At 42.4% G+C, this 11,570-nt stretch overlaps 2 protein-coding genes across 2 annotated transcripts; both read left to right on the top strand.

Annotated features, from left to right (window-relative positions):
- On the top strand, positions 1-6,916 carry LOC118585350 (zinc finger protein 135-like). Its single transcript, XM_036189806.1, has 2 exons — positions 1-163; positions 6,208-6,916. The coding sequence occupies exons 1-2, from the start codon at positions 46-48 to the stop codon at positions 6,357-6,359; spliced, it is 270 nt and encodes an 89-aa protein (XP_036045699.1). The 5' UTR covers positions 1-45; the 3' UTR covers positions 6,360-6,916.
- Positions 6,917-7,042: 126 nt separating this feature from the next.
- On the top strand, positions 7,043-7,773 carry LOC118585353 (U6 snRNA-associated Sm-like protein LSm6). The gene has a single exon (XM_036189823.1). The coding sequence runs from the start codon at positions 7,244-7,246 to the stop codon at positions 7,484-7,486; it is 243 nt and encodes an 80-aa protein (XP_036045716.1). The 5' UTR covers positions 7,043-7,243; the 3' UTR covers positions 7,487-7,773.
- Positions 7,774-11,570: the final 3,797 nt, after the last annotated feature.

An 11,570-nucleotide genomic window follows, 5' to 3' on the forward strand; every position in this document is an offset into this window, starting at 1 on the left:
GTCGATCTAGGTCTACGCTCGCACTCCGAGCCTCTCTGCCACAGCATGAGGCTCAGGACCAAGGGGCGAGACCGGAAGCGCACGCGTGGGCCTCTGGGAGGTGTAGTCGGCGCGCAGGCGCAATCCCAGCTTGTAGCCGCGGCCTCTGTTTTGAGATTCGGCGGTGAGTGAGCCGGGGGCGTTGGGGTGGAGGTGGGAGGCTGGGCGGGCGAGGGGAGGGGTCTGAGGGCTCAGTCGGAGAAGGTACCCAACCGCACGGTGCGCGTGGAGTTCTCTCTGCTTCTTTGTCCCTACGGGAGTCCCCTCAGGGACCCAAGGGTCGGGAGCCAGGAGGTGGGGCTGGCCTCTAGGGATCTGGGGGTCTTTGAGGAGGATCTTGGCCCTGGGTCCAAGCTTTGCCCCAAGACTTGGAATCCCCGAGCTTGGGGCAGATGAGGCAGTGATTGAAAACAGCCTACCCGAGAGGGAAGGGCTTCTATCCCGACTTTCCCAGCTGCCTAAGACCTAGGAAACAGGCTTCCGTGATGAAACCTCTGGGTGTCAGTCGCCATTCTCATGATTACATTAGTGCCACGAATGCGGAGTTGGGGAGATGCTGAGTAGGGAAAGTGCAAGCGTGAGGAACTGAGTTCGAATTCCCAACCCCATGTAAAGCCAGCCGGATGGTGTGCTAACTTGTGTCGGTAATCCAGTTTTCGCAGGGCGAGACAGGAGAAATCCCTGATATCCAGCAGTGAACAAACACCAACAAGCTTCTACAGTAGTAGCTTTCCTCGTGGTTTTTTAAAAATGTCTTCGGTGTTAGTTAACACCAGTATTCATCTACCATGTCCTCCTATTCCCCATCTCAATTTAAGCCGTCCTGTATTGTTAAGACTCTAAGTCTTTCATACCACTTTGTTCTGTCACCCCCTCCCATGAAATCACCACATCCCCGTGGCCCCTTCCAAAATTTCCTGGCTTCTATGAGTATTTCAAATGAAACATACATTTACGAAGATTCGAAACTAACATCCACAGATGGGGGGGGGGGGGAGAGAGAAGTTTGTCTTTTGGGGTCCGTGTTGCCTCGGAATGATTGTTTCCAGCTCAATCCCTTTATCTGCGAATTTAATAATTTCATTTTTCTTAGTAGCTGAATAGTATTTCATTGTGTGAATATACCACGTTTTCATTATCCATTCATTGTTTGATGGCCATTTAGGCTGTTGCAATTTTCTGGCTGTTGTGACTATACCAGCAATGAACATGAATGAGCAGGTATCTCTATAGTAGGATACAGAGTCCTTTGGGTATAAATCTGAGAATGATATAGCAGATTATATCATAGATCTATTTCTAGCTTTTTGAGGAACCTCCACACTGATTTCCATAGTGAATGTACCAGTTTGCACTCCCCACAGCGTGAATTAGTGCTCCCTTTTTCCCACATCTACCCCAGCATTTGTTGCTGGGATTATGGCTTTTTGCTCCAGGTATGTATATGAGTGTTTTTTTACACATGTATATATATGCACCATGTGCATGCCAGGTGCTCAAAGAAGTCAGAAGAGGGCATAGGATCAACTCAAACTGGAGTTACAGATGGCTGTGAGCTGCCACATAGGTGCCAGAACTGAACCTAGGTTCTTTACAAAAGCAGTAAGTGCTCTTTACCACTGAGCCACCACTCCAGCACCTAGATTATGTTTTCTCAACCTGCCACCCTCCTCTACTCTGCACCAAGGATTTTGTTTCATTAGATTAAGAATACAAGCCAGGCAGTGGTGGCACGTGCCTTTAATCTCAGCACTCGGGAGGCAGAGGCAGGCAGATCTCTGTGAGTTCGAGGCCAGCCTGGGCTACTAAGTGAGTTCCAGGAAAGGCACAAAGCTACATAGAGAAACCCTGTCTCAAAAAACCAAAAAAAAAAAAAAAAAAAAGAATACAGGTTGAAGCATCCTTAATCTGAGAGTCTAAAATTTTTGCACATTTTAAGCCAAAAAAAAAACTATGCAAAAATTCCAAACTTCAAAAATCCCTAAAATTTGAAACACTTCTGGTTCCAAACATTTCAGATAAGAATATCCATGAATAATTTTGGCCCCACAGGTGTCCAGCCTGACAGTTTTTGCAGATATTCCCTTCCTCACTGCCCAGATACAGCTGCTGTAAGGGTACCTCCAGGAGTACAGTTTCTGGTGGACTCTAACTTGCCCATAATTCTTTGCCACTTTTTTGTTAATTCCCAAACACCATTTTATTCCATGGCTCGGTGGGTAACAGCACATGTAGAGGACCCAAGTTGGATTCTCAGTATGGACATCAGGTAACACACAACCACCTGTAACTCTAGCTCCAGGGAAATCTGATGTCTCTGCCTTCTTATAGGCAAAGACACACACACAGACACACACACACACACACCCCAATTCACTCACATATACAGAATAAAAATAAACTTTTAAAAGATGTTCTTCATCTAAATTGTTTGAAATGACCTTATAGCCTAAGGTACTGTTGCCTATTTACATATTCCAGGAGGTCACCTAGACTCCACAGGAAAATTTGACCTTCACCTCAACTAGAGAGACCTTCTAGCCTGTTTAACGTATTAATCAGCTGCCCCACCAGAAATAAGTCTAGACTGGCTCAGCTCAGGACACTTGTAGTTTCAGGAACAAGTGACCTTTTAGAGCTTGGTTGTATATTTTACCAAGGAGGAGTTGGGGCAACTGGAATCTTCCCGGTGGGCTCTGTACCATGCAGACTTTTGGGCTGTTGGTCTCAAATAATAAGACTTCCTCCCTATTCCTATGCTTTGCTTACATGTGGACTCTAGTTCTGAAAAACAGGTGTAGGGCTTACATTTAAAAGCAAATACCTGGACTTGAACTTTAGGAACTTGATTACTTAATTGTAGGGAGTATCAAATAGAATAAATTTTAGTAAGTCACAGACCTACCCTGAAAATACCAGAAGCAGAGAGACACAAGGTGAGTGAGATACATTGGCCCTGTGGTTGTAAAGTCTCAGGGTAAACCTGGGCCATCCCTCTGTGTTCTCAGGAGCCCTCTTGCTCTTTGCACCACCATCTTTATAGTCTTATTTGGGCTGCTGTAACAAACTAGAGTGAGTCAATTATAAACAATAGAGATGTATTGCTCTCAGTTCTGGAGGCTGGGCACTCTAAGAGCAAAGTACCAGCAGATTCCTTGTCTTGTGAGGACCCATTCATTATTGATGGCACCTTGCTGCATCATCATATGGCAGAAAGGGCAAAGGAGGGACTCAACAGAGATGGCTCAGTGGTGAAGAGCACTTACTGTTCTTGCAGAAAACCTGGGTTGTGTTTCAGTTTATTTAAGTCTGTGTATCTGTCTAAATGTATGTCATGTGTACAGATGCTGGCTGAGTCAGGAACAGGGTATCAGATCCTCTGAAGCTAGAGTTACATGTAGTTGTGAACACAACATGGGTGCTGAATCACACACATCCTAGGCAAGTCCTCTACCACTGAGCTGTATCCTGGCCCCCATACACCAATTTTGATATGAGTGAAACTTGAGTTACCATCTTTCCAGAACTAATGCTTGGTCAGGGAGGAGGTCACACAAAACATGAAGTAAGAATAATGTAACATTACAGATTTTGGTAAGTGCTAAGAAAAGGAATAGATTTGGCTAAGTGCTAAGAAAAATGAGTAGTTTCGTTGTTTGAACAGTGATCCTTTACCAGTTTTCAAGAATGATAAGAGGGGTTGGGAATTTAGCTCAGTGGTAGAGCGCTGGCCTAGCAAGCGCAAGGCTCGGGGTTCAATCCTCAGCTCCAAAGGGGGAAAAAAAAAAGAATGATAAGAAATACTGTCCTGCTCATGTAGTATGTCTGCCAAGCACTTACTATGGCTAGGGTACAGTTGTTGCCCAGATGGACAGAATCTCTGCCCTGTAGGGATCCTGTTTCTTTCTGGGTTCGCAGAACAGTTAAATTTTTCTGTTACTTTTAGGTGTCTTCCTGTATAGTCCAAGCTGGCCTCAGACTTTCAATACTTCTGTTGTTGTTGTTGTTGTTGTTGTTGTTGTTGTTGTTGTTTATTTGTTCTTGTTTTTGAGACAGGGTTTCTCTTCGTAGCCCTGGTCATCCTGGAACTCTCTCTGTAGATCAGGCTGGCCTCAAATTCAAGAGATTCACCTGCCTTTGCATCCTGAAAACAGGGATTAAAGGAGTGTGCCACCACCCAAATATTTTCAATGCTTTCAATCCTACTGCTTCAGTTCTTGCATACAAGGAAGACAAGTATGTGCCTCCATTCTGGCTAAAATCTATATAAATACATGATTTAAATTTTATTTTATGTGTGTATTTTGCTTGCATGCATGTATGTCTGTATCTCAGTGCATGCCTGGTGCCTACGGAGATCAGAAGAGGGCATTGAATTCCCTGGAACTGTAGCTATAGGTGGTTGTGTGCTGACATGTAGGAAATTAAACCTAGGCCCTCTGCAAGAACAAGTATTTTTAACCACCAAGCCATCCCTCCAGCCCCCATAAAAGCTATTTTTAAACTCATGCACTAAACATTTCAAAATTATCAGCTCCACTCACATACACAAACTCAAGCTACATGCCACACAAACTCTTTTCTCTTGGAACCATTTCTTGTTTCTTTCAGATTTAGAAATCAGACAAGAAAACAGATTTTCAGATCCAAAACAAAGCACCTCTGGAAAATTATCCAGTAGTATTTTTTCTGATGGGAAAACTGGGGGTGGTGTATGGCACTTCAAGAATAAGAACAGTGTAGGTCCCTGAGAATGCAGGTGTGAGAGGTAAGTGGGGCAGGTGATTGTCATTCCTGTGAAAATACTCACTTAGAAGAAAGAGAATGGGGCTGAGGAAAACTTGAGTCTGAGCACTGATCTCTCAGCTCAACCAATGACTTCTGAAAAGCAAGGCCCCCTCACATGTGGGGAACACATGGAAAGGGAGAAGCTGGACTCAAATGATCAGTCAAAAACTAATACAAAAAATAAACTCTACAAATGCCAGAAATTTCTAAAAGCCTGTAGTCACAGTTCAGCACTCATTTGTAGCATGAATCTTAAAAGTTCTTATTAATAAAAATAAACCTGAGGCCAGTTATTGTGGTGAATGCTGGAAGATCAGAGAAACAGAACAAGCCACAGCTACCTCACCTTGCCAGTTCCTCAGCTGATCCTGTTTCCTAAGACTGGAAGCTTCTGAGTCCTCATCCAAATGGATCTCAGCTGAACTGCTGTTCAAAGCCTAAAAGCTTAACCAGCCAAATGCTTCTAGTTTCTGGTTTTCACGCCTTGTATACCTTTTTGCTTTCTACCATCACTTTCTGGGATTAAAGGTGTGAGCCATCATGCTTGGCTGTATCCTTGAACACACAGAGATCCAGGTAGATCTCTGCCTCTGGAATGCTAGGATTAAAGGCGTGTGCTACCACTGTCAAACCTCTATGTTTAATATTGTGGCTTTTCTGTTCTCTGACCCCAGATAAGTTTATTAGAGTGCACAATATTTCGGGAAATATTTCACAATATTCACAATACAGGGTATTACACAATACCACCACACTCATTGAACATCATCAAATACACAAAGGAGAAGGAAGACTTTATTCATGCTGTGAATGTGAAACGGTTAAGCACTAAACAAACACTATAAACAATCAACACCGGTGAAAAACTGTACAAATGTTCTTAATGTAGAAGGGCCTGCAACCACATTGCCCCACTGATCCAGCACCAGAGAACTCACAAAGGTGAGAAGCCATATGAGTGTAGTAAATGTGGGAAATCCTTCAGCTTCAGCTCCTCCTTCAACCAGCATGAGCAGACTCACACAGTTGACAATCCCTATGAGTGCAGTGAGTTATGGGAAGGCCTTTCAGCAAATTATCCACCTTACCCAGCACCTTCGAACCACAATGGAAAGAAGCCCTGTCATTGGGAATTTGGCAAAGCCTTGACCAAACATCAAATCCACACTGGAGAGAAGCCTTATGGAGGCTGTGAGTGGGAGAAAGCCTTCACACAGGAGAAAAGTCATATGAATGCAATGACTGTGGCAAGGCCTTCGGGGAAAATAATGGGGAAAAGCTTGCTTGCTTCCCTGATTCAGCATCAAAGGAGCCACACAGGAGAGAAGGTCTATGAACGTAGTGAGTGTAGAGCCTTCAGCCAGTATTTCTTTCTCATAGAACAGCAGAGGATTCACACCAAAGAAAAGCCTTATGGATGCAATGAATGTGGGAAATCCTTCAGCCACAGCTCATCACTCAGCCAGTATGAAAGGACACACACTGGGAAAAAGCCTTATGAGCGTCAGGATTGTGACAAGGCCTTCAATTAGAGCACCCAATCTTACTCAGCACCAGAGGATCCATAGGAGAGAAACCATACAAGTACAAGGACTGTGACAAAGCCTTCACACACAGCTCTTCTCTTACCAAACACTAGAGAACTCATACCTACTCCACGTGCAGAAGCCTTAAGCCAATCCATCCAGTACTAGACTTACCACTGTCATTCTCTTGAGAACACAAATATACATAAAGTTGTCAAGTACCACACTCTTCTCAGAGGTATCAGAAATGACAGTGACCATCAAGCTCAAAGTCATTCCTAGATCTAAACAGTAAGAAAACGTGGACACCATCAACACGGGTCCAACAACCTTGAATGCTCATTAATGTATTCTAGTATCTACAAAGAAGAAATTGAACAAGTACAGGTCAGTGATAATTTTTGTCCTCATTTGTTTTCAAAGATTTACCATATTTCAAATCGGAGCTGTTCAAAGTGGTGAGAAATTTAAAAGAACTAAATGACGTCAGAATTTGCTATTATTGCACATGATAGATACTCTTGAAGTGGTGCTTAAGAATAGGTCAAGTTGCCAGGTGGTGGCGGCACACATCTGTAATCCCAGCACTTGGGAGGCAGAGCCAGGCAGATCTCTGTGAGTTCGAGGCCAGCCTGGGCTACCAAGCGAGTTCCAGGAAAGGCGCGAAGCTACACTGGAAACCCTGTCTCGAAAAACCAAAAAAAAAAAAAAATAGCGGCGGTTTTAGTTTTCGCCGCAGGCGCGTCATTGGATGCCCGGCCTGGGAGGGCTCTAGATCCGGCTGCGAGGATGAGCCTGGGCCATGAGAGGTGATAGTTACAAGCTGCACAGATGATTAAGTAGCAGAGGAGATTAGAACTCAGGTTTCCGGCCTCCCAAGATTGTTAAACATGAGTCTGAGGAAGCAAACCCCTAGTGACTTCTTGAAGCAAATCATCGGACGGCCAGTTGTGGTGAAACTCAATTCTGGAGTGGATTATCGAGGGGTCTTGGCCTGCCTGGATGGCTACATGAATATAGCGTTGGTACAGACAGAAGAGTATGTAAATGGACAGCTGAAGAATAAGTATGGGGATGCATTCATCCAAGGAAACAATGTGCTGTATATAAGTACCCAGAAGAGAAGGATGTGAAGACACCAGGAAGCAGCTCTCCTCAGAGTTGGATAGAATTTGTTATGAAGTGTTGTGTTTTGTTTTTTGTTCTTTTATGATCTTCGTTGGTGTGTTTTCATAGTGGTTGGTGTGTTTTGTTTTGGTTTTTTAATTGACATTGAAATAAGATAGAGGTGTTACATTACAAATTGAATCTTAAACTTTTCACATTTACGTTTACTTCTATCTGTACAGAATGCTAAAATTAAAAACAAAAAACCAAAAAATAAAAAAATAAATAGCGTCTTCATGGAATTTCTCTGAATACTTGACTGTCTCAGCACACAGCTGATTTTTCAAATGAATTAATAAGGGTATACCCTTATCAGCAGTGCCAGGGATTTCAGTTGTATATTCCAAAATATCAGCCAACTAAAAACAGAAATTAAGCTAGATATCTTAAGAATTTTACAATAAATTAACTGATGTGCAATAGGATTCAAAAGCTTTGTAGGAGATTTCAGACATAGAACTACTTACATGGAGCCTCAGATTTTTTTTTTTTTTTTTTTTTTTTTTTTTTGAGCTGAGGATCGAACCCAGGGCCTTGCGCTTGCTAGGCAAGTGCTCTACCACTGAGCTAAAATCCCCAACCCGAGCCTCGGATTCTTAAATGACTTCACTCTGTTCTCAAATTTTACTGCAAAATACATGGGTGTTAGAAATGCAGATACTGCTGTTTTATGAAAAAGGGGAAGATTTATTCAGTTGTTAAGATACCATCTCATGAACAAACTAATTCTTTTCCTGAAGTAGTTTTTCAGTGATTTATCTCAATGTCCAGTAACCTTTTGTTTTTGTTACTATTTTCACATTTGATTTTTCAGACAGGTTCTCATGTAGCCCACACTAGTCTTGAACTAACTTAGCTGTGTGGCTTAGGCTGGCCTTGAACTCTTGGTGCCCCTGCTTCTGTCTCCTAATTGCTAGGAGTATGTCACTACATGTGATAAACTTTTGCTTTTATATTCAACTTGAAAACTCTTGGTTTTGGCGGGCTGAGGTGGGGGTTGTTGTTGGGTTTTTGTTGTTACTTTTATTTTTCTGTCTGTGTAGCTTTGGAGCTTGTCCTGGCACTCACTCTGTAGACCAGGCTAGCCTTGAACTCAGAGATCCACCTGCCCCTGCGTCCTGAGTGCTGGATTTAAAGGCGTGTGCCACTACTACCCAGCTGAAAGCTTCTTTTAATATTTAGCTTCAACACTTCATTTTTATATTTAACTTGAAAGTCCACAATATTTCATTGAACCCCAAATCCACAAATAGTTTTCTGAAAACCACAACCTATAAATGGTGACTTGTCATAATTTGTTAGAAAGAATATTGGCTGGTTTTGGTTCTCAATTATCAATAGTGTTTATATCAGATGATTTTATTTTGTAATAATGGTGCTAGGGTGTAAATTTCTAACTATTCTAAAGTTTCTCATCAGTAGTGTTTACATCAGATGATTTAATTTAGTGATTACAGTGCTAAAATAACAAATGTCTAACTATTCTGAAGTTTCTCTTGGAGTGATGTTTTAGTCTTCCAACACTGTCCTTTGGTATGCTTGTGGAGTGCCTTTTTGGAATTGTCGTGCGGTGTGTGTGTGTGTGGACTCACAGGGGTCCATGGAGTGAAGACTCAGAGGCACCTTAAGAATGAGTCTAGCCTTTCTTGGCTGCAGGGGATTCAGCCTGTGAGGACTGAAGCACTTCCCTTCACCCAGGGCATTCTTATTTTTCTCCATATTTACACCTCAGCCAGCTGATTTCCTTATGCTCAAAACAACCTGAAAGAAGCTTCCAAAAAATACAATGCCAAGTGCACATTTCCCAATTCATCAGGTACCACAGTTTTCTGGGTTTGCCAAACAAAGTTTTACATAGGCTTTGTATCCTTGGAAAACTCTCAGACAAGATTCACATAGGGCAACAAGAGAATCAAAGGGTATCTGCTAAACAAAACATGGATTAGGGGAAGGTGCTAACACTCTGGAGCCAGGCCGGTGTAGCCCAGTGGGAATGCCGACACAGAATTGAAAGTTTTAAATGTAGGATGTGATGACACCTGTAATCCCAGCGTTAAGGAAGCTGAGACTGGAGTATTGCCACATTTAAGGCCAGCTTGGGTTATATAGTTTTTGAGACCTTGTTGGAAGGGTTGGAAATGTAGCTCAGTGGTGTGCATGGGTGCTTGCCTAGCATCTACCACAAGGCCCAGGATTTGATCTCCCAAACAGAAACAAAACAAAACAAAACTGAGCTACACATGATACATGTGAGTGAAGATGTTGCAGTAAAACCTGTTATTCTGTATGCTAGCTTAAAAGTTGTTCTAGATGTAACTATACACACACACACACACACACACACCTATATACTCCTGTCTCAAGGGCTGGCATTTGATCAACATCTATAATCCCGAGAAAGCAGAGGCATGAGAATCACAAAATCAAGGCTACCATGAGGTATATATAGCAAGAGACTTTGCCTCAAAAATATAAAATTTACTTTAAATATCAAAATTAGCCTAGTTGTTGGCGTATAATCCTAGCACTTGGGAGGTCAAGATAGGAGGATCAGAAATTAAAGGTCGTCCTCAGTTACTTTGCAAATTTGAGGCAAGGTTGAGCTGTAAGACCCTATCTCAAAAAACCACCACAAAAAATAAGCAAAAATCCAAACCTGTGTAACTACAAACTCCTCAAAAAGCAGGTGCAGTTACTTTAATGTTTACCCCTTTATGTTCCATGTTACCATTCCAACACACAAAACTATCTTTGAAATCTAATGTGCTAGTCACTTGCAGTCCATCAGTTCATTGGAGCTACATTTCAGGTGCTAACCAAACACGTGTACCCACCTTACTGGACACAGCAATTCTATAGCTGGTCCTTTGTTCAGCTGTTCTGACCTCCTTTGTTAAATGACTCACCCTGCTTCTTCCTTGAGTGGCTACAAATAGATGTGTAGGAAAGACCAGTTTAAGTGGCTTAATGGACTCTTGAACTTAAATCTACTTGAAAAGCATATACTGCTTCAGAAATCCATGGTCCATCCCAGTAACAAAAGGAGAGTGAGCTTGTGAATGCTGGGAACAACTGATAAACATGGAGGGAGAATCACTAAATTTCATGGTAAGGACTTGATTTAGGCAATTGTCAATGAATGATAAATAAAGGGCTAGAATTTTGATTAAGAGCAGGATACTTACCTTATCGCAAAGCATCTTCTCACATATTGCTTAAACACCCCAAACAGGTGAGCAAATCAGGTATCACAACAGGAGGCACATGGGCACATTGAGTAGAATGTTAGTCACAGCAGGTCTGGGTAAGGAGTGCACGTATATCTATTATACTCTTATTTTTGTGTCTTTCCTGGAAGTTCAACTTTAGAATAGGAAGACACAGAGCTCCCACTGGTTCACTTACACAAAAGAAACTGAAGAGATTGAGTACTAGGATGTAGCACAGGAAAAGCTCTCAATGATAACACAGGAAAAGCTCTCAATGATAACAGAAGAAAACAGGCTGATAGGTCTGTACTTGCAGTGGAGTTAGGAAAACACATTTACAGTTTTACCAGAAGAAAATTTAGTTCAGCTTAGCAGAGGGAAGCACCTAAATAGGCAGTGCGAGGATCCTTACAGGTGATGAGGCCAGCGGATCAGTTCTCTTTAGGGCAGCGGTTCTCAACCTTCCTAACACTGCGGCCCTTTCATACAGTTGGTGTTATAGTGACTCCCAACCATAAAATTATTTTGTTGCTACTTCGTAACTAATTTTGCTACTGTTATGAATTGTAAGTGTATGTATAGGATATCTGATATGTGACCCCCAAAGGGCTCATAACCCACAGACTGAGAACCACTGCTCTAAGGCTTTGTGAGAGAAAGTGATTTGAGTCTTCTCCCAAGTAAAGGGAACAGGCTTTTCTCCACATGTTCCAAGAATCTCATATAAAGGAAGCTATAGCAGGGATTGTATCTGGATCTCAGACTCTCTGCACAGAGGAGAATATCTGTCACTAACACTCAAGGAAGCAGCTCCACAATTACAAACCAACGAACTATAAAA

This window comes from Onychomys torridus, chromosome 1 (genome assembly GCF_903995425.1).
Source record: "Onychomys torridus chromosome 1, mOncTor1.1, whole genome shotgun sequence".
NCBI classification, from domain to species: Eukaryota; Metazoa; Chordata; class Mammalia; order Rodentia; family Cricetidae; genus Onychomys; species Onychomys torridus.